The 23,175-nt window shown below is 42.8% G+C and overlaps 1 protein-coding gene across 1 annotated transcript; it reads right to left on the reverse strand.

Annotated features, from left to right (window-relative positions):
- Positions 1 to 1,040: 1,040 nt before the first annotated feature.
- Positions 1,041 to 22,582, reverse strand: LOC311355757 (receptor activity-modifying protein 3). Its single transcript, XM_084475576.1, has 4 exons — positions 22,307 to 22,582; positions 9,092 to 9,121; positions 8,775 to 8,937; positions 1,041 to 2,606 (listed from the first exon to the last, which is right to left on the reverse strand). The coding sequence occupies exons 1-4, from the start codon at positions 22,356 to 22,358 to the stop codon at positions 2,351 to 2,353; spliced, it is 501 nt and encodes a 166-aa protein (XP_084331702.1). The 5' UTR covers positions 22,359 to 22,582; the 3' UTR covers positions 1,041 to 2,350.
- Positions 22,583 to 23,175: the final 593 nt, after the last annotated feature.

Here is a 23,175-nt window from a genome sequence, read left to right on the forward strand (position 1 = left end):
CCCGTCCCCTTAGTCACGCCAACTCACCTCCAAGGTAGCGTGGCTAAGTCTCCCTTCCTGCCCCAGGCTCGGTAAGAACCACTCGGTGGGACCCACTTCCCTGTATTCTTCTGTCAACTCTGGGGAAGAAGATAAAAAAACAAAGACCTCCACTTCCTTCCTGCTTCCATGACTGTGTGGCCATGTGAAAGGCCACCCTTATGGGGCACCGCTGTAACCACTTGACCCCAACCCACCCCACTTGACCCACCAACTGGCTCCCAAAGCCCTATTGTCCTCCCCCCCCCCCCCCCCCCCCATCCCGCTGTTATTATTCTCGCACAAAAAAATACAATGAAAATAATAAGGAAAACTATTAAAACCAACAATCGTATCTCGGCATTTCCTGAGGTTTGTGTGCTGAATAAATAAAGCAGAGACAGAAATTGTTTCGATTGTTGGCAGGGGGTCACGTTGGAAACTTGAGTCCGACAACATTGTTGACAGCTTCCACTGTCCTGCCTGTGACAGCCGTGGTTTTATTGTTTGGGCCATCGGGTGTGTTTACTGGACGTGTTGGTGAGACACTGGCATGGCCGTCTGGGTTTCCTCTGTATTGTTTTCTGTGTATTGTCTGACTTCTTCTGCACTGGACATCGGTCTGACGCCGGATCTGTCACTACCATCGGCAGATCTGCTGTTTATTATTTGCAAGGCAAAGCAAAAAGCCTCTGAACAAACAAACACACAGTCCTATGCACGATTTCTATCACACACACACACACACACACCCCGTCAGGGCCTCTTGCATGCACATACACACGCACACTCATGCATCAACTCTGCACATATTAGCAGTGACATTTTGCAGGTCATTTTTCTCCCTCGCTCCCTATCTCAGAACAATTTAATGTTATTCAGCCTCGAGGCTGAAGGGCATATGTCCCCTCATACTGTAATTAATTCAACAGCAAGCCCTGAAAATGCCAACATTTGCATGCCTTTATTTCTGAATTTGAAGTAGTCGTCTTTTAATTGTACAAACGACACATTCACGCACATATTATATTGCATTTTACGGACTATAGAAATGACTGAATGCAGTGTAAGAATTTTTCAGAGAAAGGAAAGCATGCACTTGCATCCAATTGAAGGTTTTTGGGGATTGGCAAAAGTGTGTGTAATTTATTAGCATTTTTACAAGTTCTGAGGCAGGTGTCAATACTCCTCTGGAGATTGCAAAGAATAGACGTTTCTCTCATTCTCATTCTCACTGAAGATTTAATCAGCTCTTTTTTGTGCTCACCCGCAAATTCCAATGACAGTGGTTGGACAGGGGATCACATGTGAATAAGTAGTAGTGATAATAATAATAATACAATACTTTCTTTGCATTCTTTCTAAATTATCTGAATGCTGGAAGAAACCTTAACATTGTAATAGTCTGTGCTGCAGGATGCAGGTTTCCTTGTAATGATGAAAATTGCAGTTCCAAACAGGTTATTACAGAATATATTATGCACTGGGTTCAATCAAACAGGAGAGATACAGTAGAATGCGCTCGTAAAGAAGAAGATAACGTTGAAGGTAACTGTACATTCCGTCTGCAACAGTTATCCCATGGAGGTGGCCAATTACCCAGAAATATCTTGACGTCGGCTTCGCCTTCTTTTAGTCTCTTTGGATTACAGATACATGTAAAATCCTTTAACAGAATGAATCCACTTGTAAACTTGCAATGATAAGTTAAAAGCACACAAAACTTGATTGAACCCTCTGGAAAGCAATGCGCTACTAGGATTGCAGTCATGAAGATTAAGACCTCAGTTTTTTGTTATGTTTAATTCCTCTTTGGTCGACCTTCCAGAAGGGTCACAAATAATGTTCTGTGATTAATGAGTGCATGAGCTGGCGAGCGGTAGCAGTCAACTCCTATCCAAGCCTCGTCTCTGATGCCTAATCATCCAGTCTCTTATCAGGAAAAGCGTTCAGAGGGGAATCACTGGTCCTTCAGTACACTACAGAGACTCACCCGAATCCAATGGGCTACCATTTCAGTCCACAAGACAAAAATCTAAAAATAAAACCCATTTCCCCGGTCCAATCGGGAGGCTGCGTGGTGTGTGCTTGTGGACGGAGCGAGCGAGCGGAGACCCGACCCATATGATTTCCAGGACCCAACCCCTCCATCCCCTCCCTCCATCCATCCATCCAACCCTACGCCCATGCTCCAGTCCGCCTCACCAGCCCCCCCCCCCAGGGCTAGGCCAGCAGGTCGCTGTGTTTGCTGCACTACTCCACCCCTCCCATCCATCCATCCATCCAACCCAACGGCCCATGCTCCAGTCCGCCTCCCCAGCCCCACACTGGGCTAGGCCAGCAGGTCGCTGCGTTTGCTGCACCACACCACCAGGGCGATCATGGCCAGTGTGAGGAAGACGGGGACCAGGATGAGCGCCAGCAGCTTCTCTTCAGGCGGGTCCAACCACACCACCCGGTCGATGCTGCAGTTGGAGAAGAAGTGCTTGTGGATGCGGATGATGTAGCCCTCCACCAAGGGGTTGGGCCAGTAGCAGTTGATGCGCTGCGCCCCCGTCTCCGTGCAGTGGGTGAACTCGTGGTACTGACTGGGTGGGGGGGAGACAAAGCACGGTGGGAGAGATGGGTTAGGTGATGCATTACGAGCAAAAGACAAAGGAGTTTTCCTGAGAATATTCTGAATTTTAGTTTCCTGTTTTTAACTCTCTAGATTTGATGGTGTAATTTGAAAGAAATGTTTCACACATTCCTCATCCCCCACTTACAACTTATTTTACAACGTTTTTGTGTTTATTTATTTTTGGAATGCAGCCTAAAAAATCATTCCCTGTTTTTCTAACAAATACCAAAGTCCATATTCTAACCAAACATCTTAATCATATCTGATGGCCTTGGGCCATTCTTTTATGCCTGCTATGGATTTTTGCATTAGCCTGCCAAGGTGATGAAAACTGAAACGCTTGCGCAGACAAAAAAGACTTCAGTGGTCTACTGATCAGTATCAGCAAAAATAAATAACAGAGTGCACATGCATGTGTGTGTGTGTGTGTGTGTGTGTGTGTGCGCGTGTCCATTGTTTGTGCAATCATTTCCGGCTTAGTGCCCCTGTTCCTCTGCTTGTCTAAAATCAGCCAACAGTACGTTGTTAATTTTATCCTTGTCTCAGTTCCTAGATTCTCTCCTAATCCAACTCAACTCAACCTCAGTACTTCTCTCAACATGCATTTACAGGATCGTACAATAACACCCCCCCCACACACACACAAACACACACACACACACACACACACACACACACACACACACACACACACACACACACACACCTAAATATTACAAGTAACACATTCCATATCATCAATGACCTTTTCCAGGTCATTTCATTCTGTCTGTCTCAATCACTCCCTCCCCGCCTCCCTCCCTCACTCATTCACCCACCCACTCACTCCCTTCCCCAGTACAGTAACATCGGTTAAGTGTTTAATTGTATTTACACAGTTGAGCAACTAAGGGAACACAGGGCACTTTAACCTCCATCTGGATGTGGTTAAACCTCCTAATGTATTTGTGTCTCTGGGCCACTGGCCACTAAAGAGCATCAATATTTATGGGTTAGACAGTGACCTCAGTCCAGATGCTGTTTCAAAGGGACCTTCGCTTAAAGGTTGTTTTAATCAAATAAAGCCCCCATTCGCTGGGATATAATGTATGTAGGTGTATATATAGGGGTCTATATTGATACATAGACCCCAAATGGCCGAAACATGCAGTCCCAAAGAGAGGAGAGGAGTTGTGTTGAGAATGCATGGTTCCATCTAATGTAAGACTCAGCACAACTAAAGATGATCAACAATCTTGAATTTTGCATGATACTTTTCCTCTGCAGCCTTACTTTTCTCAAACTCAACTTTTTCAGAGCAGCCATCAAACATATTTGATGACATCTCAAGAAACTCATCCACCCATATCTTAATCTAAAGCTGGAATTTATTTAAGTGATGGAGGGGAAAACCCAACCCAGAAATCGCATTTGGAACAAAGATGATGGCTGTCTTGCAAGAAATATTGTGTTCCTTGGGATTTAAATAAAAAAGTATTGAAATGAAATGATTACTATCAAGTATATGTACATTTATTGGTTATAAATTGTAGGTTTAGATCTTTGAATGCTTTTGTGTATTACAACCCAACACAAAATTGTGTCTGGATGAAATCAATTGTTTTGGGTGAATGGGGGAACTGGGAAAACTCCAAGGTAACGATGCCATGTGGGTTGATTGAATTCTGGCTCCATTAGCTTAATGTCCCCACTAATCACTCTTGGACTGCCGCAAGACCGGATGTCTCGATGGCTTGAAAACATACATTGTCACAATGATTTAGATGAGAGAGGGAGAGACAGAAAGACAGACAGTGAGAGACAGAGAGAGAGAGCAGGCACTGGAGAATAAGAAATGAGGGTACATAACAGCGTCTACAGAGATGTTTTCTGTGTGTTGATCAACATTGAGGCTCTCTGGGAAATAACAGCCTGTGGAAGTTATTTCCCCGATTGAATACAAGGCAGCAAATGGGTCTTTTTATATCATTATTTACATCATTTTGCATCATAAAAAAAGGTGTATCATCAGTTGGAATGGATGGCTGGAATTTTAAGCTAACACGTGTGCTCAACAGAAACACTCACCAGACACACAGACACACACAGGGGCGTTTCTAGGTTTCTGAAACATCCGGGGCTCAGCCCAGAGGGAAAAGGATAAAAAAAATGTTGTATGCTCTATTACGCATGCACATTTTTTCATCATGCTTTACCTAATAAACTAAATACACAGTTTATTATAGTTTTAAATAACTTCCTGACTGCTGTGCTGCTTATCCCCAGACATCTAAAGTTCCATTAAAGTATATATATATATATATATATATATACACCTATACACATATATACACCTCTCTCTCTCTCTCTCCACCTCTCTCTCTCTCGCTCTCTTTCTTTCTCCCTCCCTCTCTCTCTCCACCTCTCTCTCTCTTTCTTTCTCGCTCCTTCTCTCTCTCTCCACCTCTCTCTCTCTCTCTCTCTCTCTCTCTCTCTCTCTCTCTCCTTTGCTCTGTCCTCTACTGATCACCCAGCAGTCTCCCCAGTGACTTTCCCAGACAAAATGTGCACACATCTCCCCCATCTGCTGGTAAACATGGCAGCGTTGTGTAATTCAGATGTCAAAACACATACGTGTCTACAAATGTAGACACGTACCAGATTGAGGAAGTCAATCTGAATTTAGTGCAGATGGAGGACGTCTTGAAGTGCTCTCTTTCTCAATGCACACACATCTCTCTCTCATTCTCTCTTTCACTCTCATGCCGTTTTTAAATTAGGAAATACATTTTGTTTTATGTATCTACATCCATATTGTTGGGCTGTTCTATCGAACAGGGTCGAGCAGCCTGGTTTCTTCAGGAGTGAGTCGAACAACGTTATTAAATATTGACTACTATTTCTCAATAAGACGTACGACAACATGTAATTGAAAATAATGTTAACTGAAACTGATCCAAATCTGTACCTGCTTAGTTCATACTCATCCCAATCCTTAGGATCCATAGGGAATACCCAGACAGACAGCAATTCGAGGTCCTAACATATGTATATTTAACAATTAGCTTCGCTGAAGGCGAAGTGAATAGTGGGGAATAGCCCCAGAGACCGGGTCGAGGGGGCTCTTCCCCACTATTCACGGAGCCTGAAGTGAATAATTGTTTTAGCATATACTACACGTGAACACCAAAAATAAACAAGATAACACTTTTGATTTATTTGTTTTTATTAGCAGTTTATTTGATTTTATTAGCGTGACAAGACAGCCGTCACGCATGACATTTTGCGATGAAAACAATATCCCATGTTTGAGATCTCAATCATGGGATATTGCCCAATATCCGCGATAGCGAACCAATCAAATTGCGCCATCTTAGGATGTTCACATGTAGTATATACTAATATTATATATTATAAAGTCTAAGCATGCATACAGGATCAGGGTACAGAACACTTCGATATCATGTCAACGTGGTCAGAGTGAAACAATCAAACACACATCTTTCACACTCTGACATCCACACTCCATCTAAATCTCAACAACGCACTTGCAAGTGTGTTCAAGTACAAGCTAACAAAGTCCTCCCTCTGCACAGCACTGGGAATCAAATATCAATATCTAGCGTTCTCTACTGTTTATGTTGGAAGCCCTTTGCAGTAAGACAGTGTGTTCTCTCTGAGAACACACTGTGTGGTTCTCAGAGAGAAGAACGGACATCTAAATGGTTCAGGGTTTACCGGCTTTTTACCCCCTACAAATAAATAAGGCTCAGTTTGAGACTAACACTCTGTAGCTCCTTCCTTCTAAACAAGCAACCACGGCGGCCACCCCCCCCCCCTGTTTTTGAGGTTATGCTTTTTTCATTCCTCATGTCTCAACTACCATCGACTACTTGTCCGCCTCCCCCCTCTCTGCTACGGAGGAACTCTGACTCAACCGAATTGAGAGAATAGGAGAAGAGGGTGTGGGAGGGGGAAGTGAGAATAGACAGGAAGAAAGACACAGTGAGAGGGAGTGAAAGAGTCAGAAAATAAGGCGGGAAAGAAGAGAGAGGTAGAGGGAGAGATGAGTAAGAGGAATCATCATTGCACTTTTTGTGCATTGCTAATGTAAATGTATTCAATGACAGAAAATCCCTTTGAATTTGTGAGTGAGAGAGAGAGAGATTGAGAGAGGGAAAAGAGAGTAGATAAACTGCGTCTTTGGAGCATCCCCGCCGTTGATCTCTAGAACAAATCTTCCGTTCTCACTAATGTTGCACAGTGGCACCTGTCAGTCCCTGAGAGTGGTAAACATTTAAATCTGTGGATTGGGAAAAATATTCTACTGCTTATAGAAGACCACAGTGCCGTCAAACGGAACAGCATCCCCATAACTCATCGCAACTGCTGAGAGCAGGTGTGAGGTTGTTTTTTATGTTCTTTTTACAATAACTTCCATGCTACCATCAATTGTGGTGGCAGAACACCGTGTCCTACCCATGGCAGGACACAGTGTATTAGTCAGCTTAGTAAACCAAGGGTTTGTTTTTAATCTCTTTCTTCTAAGAGGGAGGCAAGGCAAGGCAACTTTATTTATATAGCACTTTTCTTACACGAGGCAGACTCAAAGTGCTTCACATAGAAAGATTGTCATACAATAAAATTAAATAATAAAATAAGATAGATCCGTTTAAGATTTAGCAGAGAGCTGAAGCAAACATGCAATAAGTTGAAGTAATAAAATAAAATAGATACGTAAAAGAAAATAAGGCAAAGTTAAAACTAGGGATGCACCGATTTATCGGACAAACATCAGTATCGGCCAATATTGGCGTTGTTGACTGCCATCGGCCTATATCGGGAAATAAGATGACATTCACCGATGGCAGTGGCCGATGTTTATCTGTTGTGTCATATAAATTTTGCGCTGGCTAATTGTTGTGTTGATTATTTGTGGTCTGACTTGCAGTTTCAGAGAAGATGCAACAGGTGGTAAGCTACTAATAATACCACCCATAACAGCCGCTGGCTGGACACGCCTCTGGTGTGATGACGTAAGCGGGCGGGTGCCGCACACACGTGTGGTTTGTTTACAAATAAAAGTGAAAGAAAATGTCGGTCGTGTGGGAGTATTTCACTGTCTCGGAGAAAGATCAGCGATATGCAGTTTGTAAGACATGTTCCAGTGACATTTCACTCGAAACCCTTTTCGCTTCGAAACCCCACATCCCCCACAGCGGAGAAAGGTTGGTCATCTAATGCGATGAACTCCATCACCTTGTTAGTGATCCCTTTAGCTTTGGCGCTGTCCGTGGGGATTTTTTTCCCTTTCTCAAATGCTGTGGTTATCGACTGAGTCTTGCTGGTGGTGGTTTGTGCTTTCTTGGTGTCCCGTTCATTTCTCAGTTTTTTATCGGCTTTCAGGTAATCGTTGTACACTTCTCCATGTCTGCTTTTCAAATGGCTGATGAGATTTGATCAGTGTTTGTAATTTATTTTTTCAGTAACGGGTAATCTAACTACTGTTTCCGTTGTTACAACGCCGTTATCGTTACTGACCGTTAAATGCGGTGCGTTACTATGAATTGATTGAATAAACTGCGTAATCCGAACGCACCCCTGGTTGCACACACAAACTGCTAGTGAGGAGACCGGCTGGTTTAACAACGAAATAAGCGATTATGATTGACTAAGGCAGAGTCATGTTTCATGGTAGCCAATCGGAGCCAGTGTTTTTACACACAAGCCAGGATACGCGTGCCACACGCACACACAAACACACAAACAGATTTGATGAAGCAGTAGAAATGCAGAGTCCGGAGCAATCCGATGAAAAGTTGTCATTTTCAATTCATTGAGGTCAAAGGCAAGAACGTACATGTAAAGGTGGAATAAATAACAACAACAACAACAACAACAACAACAACAAAAAAAACATCGGTATCGGCATTGGCTATTGGCCAAATTGTTATTTTAAACATCGTATCGGTATCGGCCCAGAATTTCACAATCAGTGCATCCCTAGTTAAAACATTTGAAGTACAATGTATTTAAGATTTAGCAGAACGCTAAAGCAAACATAAAAGGTTAAGGGACAGGGTGCACAAAAACAAACAGCCCCACACGCCCGCGTAGCCCACAGTGCAAGTCGCCAGTGCGCTTCACCACCACATACCTGATAAAGTGTGTGAGGTTGCACAGGTTCTTGGGATCAATGTGCCCCATGTCCTGTTTGAATCGCTCCCCGCAGATCTCCGTTTGCCACAGCAGAAGAGACTCGTTGCACAGTGCCATGTTGGGCCGGGGCGGGGTGGGCACCAGGTGGAACGTATCCCCCTCTGGAGAGACCGCAGGGGGGAGGGAGAGAGAGAGAGAGCGGTATCATGAGGCTGCCTGATGATGGATGGATGGACAGGTGTGTGTCTTTGGTTGAGGAGTGTGTAGCTTTGTGTTTTTTTTGTGGTGATGGCTCAAGGGAAAACAGATTCTCACTTGTTAAGGCCCCCGTCATCCAGGCGTTTACTGTAAAGAAAACACAACAGGTGTTATAAGCCTGTAACAATCCATAGGTGAACAGCCTAATCCTAAACAGTGGAACAGCATCTATCCTCATGAAACATTGAGCAATCATGAATCGCAGATGTGCTTGTTCAGCTGCATTGATGCAGCTAAATAGACTAAATGAGGAGAGCATGGTGGTAAGGTAAAAGAAGGATACAGCAGTACATCTTCTCCCTCTGGCCCTCTCTCTATTGTCTGTATTTGGTGTACTCACAAAAGGAATAAAGTGTTCTCTGGGAATGAAACATCTACAGACAGCAACAGCAGAGGAGTTCTGATGATGTACTGACGCACACACACACACACTCTCAAACAACAAACAGACTGACTCAAACACACACACACACACACACACACACACACACACACACACACACTCAAACAACACACATAGACTCAAACACACACACCCACACAAACACACACACACACACACACAAACAACACACATTTCCTTTAGTTCTGCTCTCGCAAGATGGCCCTGAAGTCTGTCTCTGACCTCAGGAAATTCATACACTGTCTGACATCAGGGCCCTTGACAGCTTCTCAGAGTTACCCCAGTGGAGAGCGTTACAAAATACCCATGCCAAAATGCCGAACCAAGATGCTTACATTTTTTTAAAATTCCCCATTTCCTTCAGAAGAAGGGAACTTATTTAAATCATGGAGCCAACCCTGGGGCCAGATACCAAGTTAGCACAGCTAAATTGAGAAGCATCCTGTTTTGACGCTATAGGGAGCAGGGTCTGTAGATGATGGCACGTGGCGATAGGAGAGCAGCTGCCGATATTCCCCAAGGTTAACCGTCTCCAAGGTCACTTTTTGTATATGAAAGGGGTGTTAAGAAATGGACAAATTGTGGCATTATGGCAATGTGAAGAAATGCTGTGCTGGCCGAGTAGAAAATAATGGGTCAGAGGATTTTTAATAGGATTTTCTTTTCCCATGGTGACTCAAAAGGTAATCTACCTGTCCAACTAACACCACATAGAACTCTAAAAAGAAACCCTTCTGCTGAATCACATTCCTGTCGTTAGCTAGTGGAAACCATTTGTCTCGATACCAACCATATGAACCAATACAATATATGATACAACATTGATACACCATCTGAAGAAGAGATGAGTTATCTGGCGGATGTAGAATAATCATTTGAATAATGGACAATTAGTCAGATGATAACCTGATTACTCATCAGGTTCATCAGTATCAGAATATTTTATAGTTTTAGCAAGGAAATTGATTTGAGCCTGATTACCAAAACTCTTTGGTGTTCCTCCATCATGTGTTCCTATGCTGCCCTGCCCACAATAGCTTATTGTGTTCAGTGTGTTGCCTACATTCATGACAGAATTCAGCCTGAGGGGTATGAAGTAATATTCTTTTCCAGAGATTATTTATTCTTCAGCTAGGACTAAAGCCACTGCCTTAATTCCATGTGAAAGTTGAGGCAGCAACATCAGTACATACTATGCCAGCCAGGACTTTGAGATAAACAACTCATCAATCATGATGTAAAGTTTAGCTGTGGGTCTCAAGACAAGCAAACAGCAAGTAGAAAACATGGAAATGAGCTAAACATGTATAGATACAAGTTCAGTTGAGTCATACTGGAATTTTTTTCAAGACTAGAGTATGTCAATTATCATTTGAATTACCTTTTCAAGTAAAGTGACGAGATTTCGGAAATAAGAAATTGGGACATTAGTAGTTTGTTTTATTTGTCGCTATATCAACAACATATCAGATGCTATTATTTCTGAAAAGGGAAAAGGGGACATATCTATGTTTGACTTATTCTTAGCATGGTAAATGTAGTGCTGCAGTAAAATATTAAGCAGACATGACCAATGGCATGTCTGCTTATATAGCAGACATGCTATATAAGCAAGAATCATTATATATTGTAGGCCTATTGATAGCCCACTGTTTATGTTTGGTCATGCCTGCTTATGATAAAAAATCGAAGACCCCCGTTAAATGTCTTAAAAGAACATAAAAGTATGCAAATGTATCTTACAGTTACCAGACCAGAAGGGAGGCTGACTGCAATCAAACCATACAATCTATATGCAAAACGTCGCTAGAAAATGTGCAGGCGAGTCAGGCCAATTAATAGATGGTTTGATCGTGAGTGAGTAATTTAATATCTGCCAAGTTTCACTCTCATGTTGATTAGTTATGACAGCCAACCAGAGCCTCTTCTGTCTGCCCCGTCTGACTCCTGGCTGCATGAATATATAGTCAGTGCCGCCGCTCCCCATACGCAGAGTATGCAGAGCGCGTAGGGCTCCAAGTACCTGGGAGGCCCCCAAAATTAAGGTTGATAATTATTACATTATAATTTACAAAATATATAAATGAATTACAAACAGGCCCACCGTTGTTATTTCTTCATTTTGAATTACACTCTGATTTTCGTATCGATTTTGCGCTTTCCCAGCGCAGTTCCCCACCCCCCCCCCCCCCCCCCAACAACCGCGTACGTAAAACACCCCCCACCCCCACCAACAACCAGCGTAGGGCTCCCAAAAGCTTAGCAGCGGTTCTGTATATAGTGAATGTAAATGTGTGTCACCGTGCATGTCAATGTTGCAGCACCTCCACCCGACCTCGAGCACAACCCTTCCAGTATCTCTAACACCACCATCCAACTCCATCATCTCCAACAACCTCCACCCAATGTCCACTTCCACCATCATCACAACTTTCCCCCACAACGATTACGACTACTACCACCACCCTAAGACTACCACCTAACCTCCACCACCATTTCCAACAGCACCACCCAACTTCCACCACCAACACCATCATACCTTTACCTACCACAATCTACCATCACCAGCCTCCCCTTCACCACTACTACCATCATCTTCAATACCATAAACTCAACCAACTCAAACCCCACCTTTATCACCACCATCCACCTCCACCTCCATCACTACCGCTCACTGTAGAACCCCCAAGAACAGTTTTAGCGGTTTTGTAGGCCTTGATCATGTTTTCATTCGTCCTTCATGAATAAATGCATGAAACTTTGTCTTCGGTATAGCCACCAACACGTGATTGATGTAAATATGAGCCTAGAATATTCAGCCTGTTCATTATAATGTAAATCCAACTCATATACCTCTCTCCTCCTCCTCATAATATTACAACATGCTTTTACTGTGAGTCACATGAAGTGTGATGACTTCTTCGATACAATTGCCTGCACGGGGTTGAAACTACACTAAGTCCCACACAATGAGGCTGGCGAATGGCGATGACTCTTCTGGATTAAGGAGCCGATTGGCTGAGCCGCTGGCGGTCCCGGAGCAAGTCCTTGTTGGGTGTTTCATTAATCTTCACCGAAAAAGCGGAAGTATGAGAGGGTTAGGGCGGGGCAGTCGATGTATCAGCATTTATGTTGATGTTTTCTGTTAAACCCACACAGGGATTACATGTTGTTTCCTTCGACAGCCTCCAACTGATTTGGTATTCCTCCCTACCGTGTTTCTGGTTGACAAATGGCTGTTTTAGCTGACTACCAACACAAATGAGTTGGAATGGAACATGTGGATTAGCGTTAAGAAAACCTAGAGATAATTGGCCACGTGAATGGGCTCATTGTGATGCCTAGAACTACACTGCTTAGGAGAGATAGTGAGGGAGTGGGAGGGAGCGAGTGTGTTTGGATCGAGTGTTGGTGTGTGACGGCGATGGGGGTGCGGTTTTATGTGTTTTAATGTGTTAGATCATAAAATCTTTCTCTGAGGTGAATGGAGAGTGCTTAGAAGCTGAGGATTATTCTGTAACCTAAGCTTTATCAGCAGGAGGGCCAAGTGGAGATATACTTTAAATGAAGTAAAATCAGGTCAGTCTTTTTATTGAAAAATACCCAAGAGAGAACATGCATACCAGCAGGTATTCATGAGGTGAACAGCCTCACAGCCCTGAGTTTTTCCCGATTGCAAAGTAGGAGCAGCCTCCAATATTTCTTCTAATGTTATAAAAAAGTCTCCATTAGTCTCGAGGTCCCTGCTGACTGCTTGCTTGTATTCAGGACTTCATAAAATTCTGCAAAAAACATATTTATGCCATTACTATCTTATCTAATCTGACCAGAGACATCTTTAACAGAGGCGATGTTTTAGGAATCACCCATTTCTCTTCACCAAGTTAGCAAAATACTTGATAGGTTTGTTACCAAATTCATATAGCCTTTGCTTCACAAATCGTATATTCTGCTCCGCCTTTTGAGTGAGCAGAGAATTGAGTGTTGTTCTTGTGTCTAGAGTGGCTTGTTGATTAGACCCAGTTGGGTTCTGGTCATATTTCCTTGCATATTCAGATAGCTGCGATTCTAGCTCCTGTTGTTTTTCTTGACACTTACGTTTTGTGCTTTTTTCACAAGATATAATTAAACCTGTGAATATGCCTTGTCTCTCATAAAATGGAAGGAGATATCTCTCTGGTGTGTTACTACTAAAGTAGAATAGCTAAAACTCGAAAAGAAGCAATACAATCACTTAACAGGGGTATTAAATCGCCATCTCTTAGAGCGCTGTGGGGCCTCCCCTTGGAACATTTTAGGTCAACAGGAGCATGATTTGATATTGTAATACTCGCAATATAAAACAAGACAGAACAGAGTACCCCATTGTTTTTTTGGAAACAGCAAGTCTATTCTAGAGCTACTTTAGGAACCCCTGAGAAGAATGGGATTGCTTTGTTATTAGAAAGTAATGTTCGCCAGAGATCCCGATAGCCAAGCTCTTCACATAGAGCGATTGTTGTTGACGCCCATTCAGTGGGATTGTTTCTTTCACCAGGTCGTTTGTCTACGCAAGGGTGTGATATGCAATTGAAGTCCCTGCCAGCAATTGACAGAGCCAACTCTGTTGACTCTGGAAATGCCTTTGTTATAAGATCAGAGTGGTGACCCAGTGGGGCATAGATATTCAAAATGTAAATATTTTTACCAGACAAACATTTTGTTTGACGAAATATAAAATGATTGAAAGAAAATTCTGCTACTCTCGAAATTAACATTCTTCACCCGTCTGGCTGCCTCCAGCACTCAAGCTTGGTCGCTGTAGTTGTGGAGCGTGGAGCCTCACAATCATTCTTGAGCGCCCTATCTATTGCATAGACTGCCATCTGTAATCAAATGTCAATTATTGCACCAATTACACTCCTGACCATCCATTAAGAGAGTTTTTTCTTGCCCTTCGAAGTGCTAGGGTTAATAGGGGGTGTCATAAATATATGGCTTGTTAAGCCCTTTGAGACTGTACCTCTGATTAAGGGCTACACAAATAAAATAGAATAGAATTTAATGACGCAGGGGATATGGCTTACGAAACTCGGCCCCTCTGCTCACTGGTCCAGACACTTGGTGCACACTCTCCAGCTTGATTTTACCGGCCTTTGTAGTCATTGTGAGATCTTTGGGAATCCATGCATCCATGAAATGTATGGCCGAGGCGCCCTCTGAGGATTCTGGCAAGCCTGGCTCTTTTTTTTTGAGTCTTCATCTGCCCTCCTGGCCATCAAGACACTCCTGCAGCAAAGCAGTAGCTTCTTCCAGGTTTGAAAATACATTTCTCTTTTTCAGCATTTGTATCTTCCATGTCTGAGAAATGCTTTTCAGCTTCGTCAATGCGCTTGGTTGTGTCTTGCAGTTAGGGGTTTCACCAACTAGTCGACTAGTCGACTACTTGACTGTCACAACCACTAGTCGGCGCTGTCGGCCCTATTCAACTAGTCGGAAACAAAATGGCGTCGGGCGTTGAGGTACGTACAAAACGATTGCGGCAGTCCTATGTGTGGAAATACTCAACAGAAAACGAAGACCGGTCCACCGTAACGTGTATGCTATGCAAAGCAATGTTAAACTACCATAGCAGTACGTCTGCTATGGATAACGTTAGGTGGCGCTGTACCCATTTCAACTAGTGGTAATAGAGCCACCGGTTGACCTCTTTACGTCACCAGCAACAACAAACTCAGGCGGCATTCAAGAAAGATGTTCTCAGTAGACAGCTGTCAGTTCACTTCGGGTCCATATCGTTTCTCATTTCATCATTTTCTCTCGGTCGTATGCCGACTCCTCCGGCTGCTCTGCCGGCGGACATCAAACATCGCTTTCTCCTCCATGTCACGTTTCAATCTGGACAGAGAGTCAAAGCCGAAGTTAATTTCCCCCAATTCCTTTTTCCCTATGGGCGAGATAAACCCGACCAGGAGTCTACTTGTTGTGGAAGTAGCCTACCAGAGAGTCGGAGAACCCGACACAGTCTGTAAGATTCATAATATCAGAGAATAGCCCCGTCAGTTCGGCCGCGGCGCAATGAATGAATAAAGATCGTAGTTTTTTACAACCTCGTTGATGAGCAACATTTAGAAAAACATGGACTTTTAATTCAGCCTTGGGTGAAATCGAAGCGTAGTGTGTACTGAATGCATGTTGATGATGATACACTCCTTATAGGGGGTAACTACATTGGTACGACACCGGCTTCCTCCATCTTCTGCGCCAGCTTTTTAAATAAATCGCTGACCCAAAGTTAGTTGACAGCTGTCTGCTGAAACATCTTTCTCCCACCGGAGCAGCCCCTCCGCCGCCCGTCCGTATACGGCATTCCCCGCCGCATCGCAAGGAATGAATAAAGATCGTAAACACGTCGGGTGAAAAAAACATTTATTTTAACAGATTTGCCCGAAGTTACTACTTTACAACCGTTGATGACCCACATTTTGAAAGACGTGTACTCAAACCTCAATGCGTCAATAACAAGAATGCCATTTTTAATTAATGCTGCCGTTAATGCTGCCGTTTTTGTATTAACAATGTTATAATTTTTTTCTTGTTATTTATGAATTGTTTCTCTTATGTTATTTATGAATTTCAAGAATACATTTTCAATGATTCACCAGAAATCCTTCCTGTCTGTCTTCCTTAACACTGCTCAATGCGTCAATTTAATAATTAAATTATTTATCGACTTGTCGACTAGTTGCCGACTGTTATGCTAAACTAGTCGACTAGCAAAAATCAGTAGTCGTGAAACCCCTACTTGCAGTTATTTTGAAATTGAAGTCTCCAATTGTAGGAAGGGGTCAAACTTAGCTTCTATCATGTCTGAGATTTTTGCCGTTAACGCAGACATGGCCTTGGTCATTGCTAGGCTTCAGTCTCTACACTCTCTGTAACGCCATCTTTTGCTCTGTCTGCAGTGCTATCTGAGGTGTCCTTCTTTTCCTGGGTCTTGTTAGTAGTTTTAGACTAAGTGCTTTACATGCGGGCTTAGTGCTTTACATTTCAGTAATTTAGCAGGCACTTTTGTGCAAAGTGATTTCTGTGGAGCTGGTAAGAAGCTGGTACCAATTTCCTGCCTTAGTCATTTCAAGTAAGTTTCATGTTCTCTGAAGTTTCTGCCTTTCAGTCCCTGTGTTGACATCCTGAGGACCATCAACAGAGGCATACAAGGTCAAATACTAGATGTCTAGTTTGTCGTCTCCTGACAGGCAATACAAATCGCTCCTTGAGAGAGAGAGATAGCGAGAGAGAGAGAGAGAGAGGTGGAGTGAGAGAGAGCGAGAGAGTGAGAGAGAGAGAGAGAGAGAGAGAGAGAGAGAGAGAGAGAGAGAGAGAGAGAGAGAGAGAGAGGTGGAGAGAGAGAGAGGGAGCGAGAAAGAAAGAGAGAGAGAGAGGTGGAGAGAGAGAGGGAGGGAGAAAGAAAGAGAGCGAGAGAGAGAGAGGTGGAGAGAGAGAGAGGTGGAGAGAGAGGGAGCGAGAGAGTGAAGAGAGAGGGAGAGAGAGGGAGGGAGAGAGACAGGTAGATCGACTGAGAAAAGTGACAGTCGAGTCGAAAACTCATGAGGGAGACAGAACAGGACAGGGCTTCTCTCACAGTCCACATAGTTATTCTTAACATCAACAAGTATTAACGTGCAAGCACCTTAAATACTGGGGTAGGGCTGGATATGGATGGAGAGAAAGGCAGAGAGAGAGACAGGCAAGAGAGAGAGAGAGGGTAATTTCAAATTTCAATTTATTTTAGTCTTTTGGGAGGCATATACTGTATATATATTCAACACAGTGTATAGGCAAACATGTCTGAATGGTTTGAATGAAGGAAAGCACTATATGGATCTTGAGCAGTGAGCTGATTGCATGTATATGAATGCAGAGGTATTCCATTCAGGTTTCTGTGAGTGTGCGTGCGAGTGGATGTGAGCCTTTTTGTCCATGTCCTGTCATGCGTGTGGATGCCTGTATACATTGGTTTGTGTGGGTGTTTGTGTGAGACGTGATATTTGCGTTGTCACACAATTTTCAATGTAGGCCGTTGGTTACAGATAAAGAATCTCAGTGGGATTAGGACACAACGAACTGCCAGGAAAGCCAACAGCTTTTCCATTGAAAAGACAAATGCCACTTCATCTCAATTAGGGAACATAATTAACCGAAAACAAACCAGCGAGAGATTCCGACTGTGATCTCCTATGCCGACAGTATTCGGCATCACCAATCCTAGTCAAATTGCATTGTGCTGTTTTTCTTACACTTGCATTTCCAAACTGAAAGTGCTTCGTAAAATCAAATACTCTGTGTACTTTCAGTAGTGACAGCAGAGCAATTATGGAACATAAAAAAACAAACAAAATAAAAACAATAAATCAAAAGCACCACAAAGAAGTTTTCGCATCAAAAAAGTTTTTGACAAAAAATAAATCAGAAAATATAATCTCTGAACAAACATTTCAATCTAGGAGGGGGGGTAGAGTAGAGGCTATGCTTTTTAGTTTCTTCCTCAACAGCTGAACAACTTATTTGAATTCAAGGCTGGCAAAGATGTTGCTGTTACCATGAGAACATCTATCAATGCCCACCTGTGAAGGTGGCCAAAATGGAATGGCTGCCTCCATTATGTGTGTTTTTTGGAGTGCTGTGAAAACTGATGGGCCTTCTCTTTTCATCTGGTTGAAAACCCCTTTCCCCCCCCCCATCTCTCCTTCCTCCATCACAGTCAACTGCAAGCATATTAACTAGCTCAGAGTATACCCAGGGCCTGTTTTTTCTTTTGTCAGGAAATCACACCTTCTACATGCTGCTGAGGTTAGTTGGGGGTTGCTTTGCATGCGTTGCTTTGGTTGTTGTAGGAAGGTGAATACAGATGAAGAGGCACTGATAACAGTGGAGGTATAACTAAAACACATACAGTATAAGATACAGGATCGGTGTAGCGCAGCTCGGCACACACACACACACACACACACACACTATCACTCACTAAATTAACAAACATGATAACTGAAATGAGCGATAAGCTCAAACTGGGTTTGAGCAACGACTGTAAACACACAACTACATCACCTTACCAAATCAGCTGTGATACAACCTGACACTTCCTTATGTTTCTATTCTCTCCAGCTGAAGCAATGCAGCATGTCTGTCTTATTGAACTTAAGTTTCTCCTGTGCATTGCAACATAGTTTGACTAATGTTGGGACACCGTTATCACATGCACAAGCTTATTTGGCAAATAGGCAGGTGCAAAAGGGGAATTAGACTGAAAGGTTTGAAAAAGAAATTGCTCCTGGACAGACTATCGACCCAATACAGCTTTAGTGATAATTTCCATTCACAGCATTATCAGTAAGAACTGTTATGGAATTTAAAATGAGTTAATGATCCAGCACCTCTTACGTCTTTTGTATGACGCTACCTTTGTAATGAAAGTGAACAAGAAGCTTTGCTGACCTTTTAAAACCAACTGCCTAATTTACCTTGAAACTTTTGTGCTTTCATGAATGGCAGTAGGGTAGAAATTCTGGGACATTGCGTAAACATAGGGATGTGAAAGTAGAACATAATTTCACCAGTACACCCTTGAGTAGTAATAGAGCATTTGTGCATATCAACAATGTCAATGAGTGTGGTCTCAAGGCAGAGTACAAATGTTTTATACAACTGTTTATTTTATGATTGTGAATAAGCTTGCTATGTAGGTACGATGACATTTAAACAGAATGGAAACCATGTATTCAAAGGTAATGTGTACTGCAATCATAGATAACGCTAGAGCTCCTTCTGGAATGCACACTGGGTAAAGAAACTGAAAGAGACTCGAAAAAAAAACAGCTTGAAAAGCACACAGAGTGTCAAAGAGTCCATCTCGCAGAGATCCAGCAATGCTTGTTTTTCTTTTATTAGAACAACATTCTGTTCAAAAGTAACGGGACAGACTTAACCCCGGAGGCGCTTTCCCTTGTTCTCTGGAGCACATGCACAGCTTTTATTACTTACTAGAAAGCAGATGCCTCACAGTTAAAGGCAATCTTTTCGTAGTGTTATTACTATTTCTATGTCACAGATGCGCTTGAAAAAAAACCCTCTGACTTGGTTTCCTGCGCTGCGATCACTCCGGTCTCTTTTAAAGAAATCAAATCCTTATCTCTCCAGCAGTGTGGACGTGGGGAATGTGTTTGTTTTTTCTACCCTGTACGCCTGTACGCCGTCTGATCTCTGACTTCTTCCCTCCAGATGGAGATCTCTATGGGAGAGGAGGAAAAAAAGACCTGTCTAGTCTAGACAAGGTCTAGCACGGGACGCAACTAAGGCCTTACAGTAGGGAAATATTGCCCTACCCGTCCTGCTTAAACTGACACCAAGGAATCACATGACCAAACCCTTTCACACACAACCCAACACGCAGATTAGCAGCCGAGTCTATAATTATAACAATTCATCGAATTGTAACGTTTTTTTAAAGTCTGTCTGTGTGTGTGTGTGTGTGGGGGCGGGGGGGTGATGTCACACATCATCTATGACCAGGGTGCAACACCTACTAGGTGATGCAGAGCAGCCAAAATGTGCCACACAACTCACCACAACTCCCCACACCCCCTCCCCCACTTGCACTGAGGCAGCATCAGTTCAACCCTTAAAATGGATTGTACAAGAAAAGCAAGTGTAAGCTAATTTCCTTGGTGAAGAAGGTAAACAGAACCGATTGCATGGGCTACAGCTGTTCTGTGAATGGCAAGGATCCAAAAGGAAGACGAGGCCAGCGAGCTTTGGCCAGAAGAAACAGCCCTAATCTCTGTGTTTCCACAAAGCTTGACACGTATCTGTATTAAGCTGTGGCCTCAGTCCTGGAACATCAGTGTGTTTTAGGTTTTATTATTGAAAAAGGATGACCTTTCTCTCTTCTCGCCCTCCACCATCCTATCTAAATGCTAAACCTCCCACTGGATGAAACAGTTATTTATTTTATGATCCACGGCGGCCACAACGGCAACGGGTCACCATGGCAGGGTTCCAAGGCAAAAGCGAAGTGGGCCAGTTGGTTTGAAATCCAACCCAGAGTTCAAAACCATTTTCTGGACATCAGAAGATGTGGATCCGGAGGTTAGTTGGTTGTGACCCAGATGGAAGAGGTTGAGGTTGAGGAAGGCACTGACACAATAATGGGGTGGAAGTGCGATCCAATCCTAACCAGGCAGTACCAGGCCTGAATAATGTATCACATTATCACTCAGACCCAGTCATCGATTGCTGACTTGTTACATACTGCAGCCCCCTCTTTGCAACAACACTGGTATATGTAAAATGTATGTGTTGTGGTTATTGCTGTTGTCTGGCTTGGTCTGTCAGGGCGTGCTGCTGAGTCTTACCCTTGTTCTGTGTCTTTAAGCAGGTAGACTACTTGGTGGGTGGGGCTGGAGAGCCATTAGAATGATCCAGGACACATAGCCCTGTTTCTCATTCCCAAAAGCCTTAAAAGGCTCACTAGTCCCTTGGAGACTAGAGAGAAGCCCTCCGGGCTGCTCTCTCGTCTCTTAGTCCTCGGGGCTTCTCTCTACCCGGCAACTTCTTCATTTTTTTGGCGGTTTGCTTTTTGTCTCTGGATTTTCCACCTCAGACACCCACCTCACCATACTTTCCATTTCATGCACACACCTACTTGACAGATTTACTAACTTCTTCCTATTGAATGGAAGCTACAATCCATTCGTCACTTCCATTAAACTAAACAAACTCTACAAGCCAAGCGTTTGTTTCGGTTAATGCTTTTTTATAATAAATTCTTGATTTTTCATTTCATTTTTAATTTTTCCCTTATAGTGTGTGTGCCTCCATTTTGTTGTGGCCATGGGCCAGATCATAACTCTGTCAATCATTTCATCTAACAATGTCTGTATAAAATGTGAATTTCAAACGCTTGTGTATAGACCACTATACACATATATATAGTCACTTTGTAAATGGAGAACTATATTGTAATGGGTTCATATCTGCGTTTATTCTGCCCTCTCAGTATGTGTTGGTTAAGGGGGTTTGACCAAAAAGGTTCTAGTTCAGCTCCCCAATGCATCGTCCATATACATACCACTACAGGCTCCTTAATGTCAAGTGCAACCTGTAATCTCTCTGGATTCCTCGAAGCCTCCTAATTGATGAATTAGTAAATGGCAAACTGCTGTACAATTCATTCCCACCCAGGTAAATTATGATAGTAGAGAATAATTGACATTAAGTACATTGTATTCAAAGGGTAGAAATTTACATATATTCCAAAATTACACTTTCACCATTCTGGGCAGGTCTTTCTTGCCTTGTTCTTTTTCGTCAATCAACTCCTACTAATGGAAAAGCATTGTTTTTAAAGACACTTTATAGCCAAGTGGTTCCCAACCTTTGGGTCAGAACTCCAGTCACACGTTGGTTCACGGGAGCTACATTTGATGACACATTTATTTTACTGTTAAGTGTAAAGGGCCCTGATGTACCAAAAGTGATGATACGCAAACCAATTATTCATAAACTAACTGGCCTACTTACTTAGCTCGGATATGATGATGATATTACGGGCAGATATTGATGGGGTGAAAACAACGTGTGGGGAAGCAGATTCAAAACTAAATGTCAGAAGGACATTTTCGCACCGAAAAATGGGTCACGGGTCAAAGAAAGCAGGGAACCCTTGTCTTAGCCGCTGGTCAGTGGTCACGGATGTATCGATGGATCTGTACACGCCTGTATGCCACAGTTATCGAAAACATATACAAGGCTACAGCACTTTAACCCATCACAAGGTAAGCAATGAATGACAGGTGCGAAAACTCAGCCTCATGGAGAATAATCATACTCACCCAAAATCCCAAGTGCAAAAAGTTTGAGTAAAGCAAATGCATTAGTATCCATCACGTTAGAGAAATTCCGTCCCAGAAGTCGGATTATCAATATAAAATCCGTGAACCCGTTAAAATATGTTTGTGGCGAACCATAATCACTGTTCCGAATAAAGGACAAAAAATTCCGTCGTCCCTTGTGCTTTCTTTAGATGTTGTTCGTCGAAATACAATCTAAATGCATCGATTGCCTCACAGCCCCCATATTGCTCCCTGGTTCTCTCATGTGTTCAAACTGATCTGGTGCCCGCTCACTACACTCACCACGAACACACTGCCCCTCGCATCCTCTTGAAAAGAGGAGGGAGGAGGGAGGAGGGAGGAGGGGAATGGGCAGACCGGACCAGAAGACACCATGGAGACCAATTAGGCTTTGAATTAAAGATGTTTTTATTATTTGTTACATGGATTGTCTTTTAAGGATTGTATTTACAGGTTATTATTTGGCCTTATTTGTCCAAGTTTCGGATTGCCCTTCAGATATGGAAAGGCAATCAGATATTCTATATTGATGATATTTTGATTATGAGTTTTTCTTTAGGCCTACTTATCCTGGGAACATATGGTACATTTAATAAATTTGACATGTATTTGTAATTAAACTTTTTTCTGGAGGATATTTTGCTTTTTTGCAAATGCGTTTACAGGATAGGCACTTCATGTTCCACAGTTAACTCAAACATACATTGGAACATAAAGCAATACTGACATCGTCTGGTCAATCTTTAGTATTGCACGATTGCAACTCTTCATAAAATCAATTTACTATCATAAATAACAGAACGCCTTCACTTTTCTACACGTCTGCATTTTCGCGTCGACTATTTGCA

The sequence above is a fragment of the Micromesistius poutassou genome (genome assembly GCF_964030765.1).
Source record: "Micromesistius poutassou genome assembly, chromosome: 11".
NCBI lineage: Eukaryota > Metazoa > Chordata > Actinopteri > Gadiformes > Gadidae > Micromesistius > Micromesistius poutassou.

What these genes read in the sequence shown, in the direction of transcription:
- LOC311355757 (XM_084475576.1), bottom strand. Translation starts at nt 22,358, where the DNA reads ATGGATACTAATGCATTTGCTTTACTCAAACTTTTTGCACTTGGGATT. An exon ending in TTTTGCACTTGGGATTTTGG is followed by an intron (nt 9,122 to 22,306) that starts GTGAGTATGATT and finishes TTTTCTTTACAG; the next exon opens with TAAACGCCTGGATGACGGGG. An exon ending in GATGACGGGGGCCTTAACAA is followed by an intron (nt 8,938 to 9,091) that starts GTGAGAATCTGT and finishes CGGTCTCTCCAG; the next exon opens with AGGGGGATACGTTCCACCTG.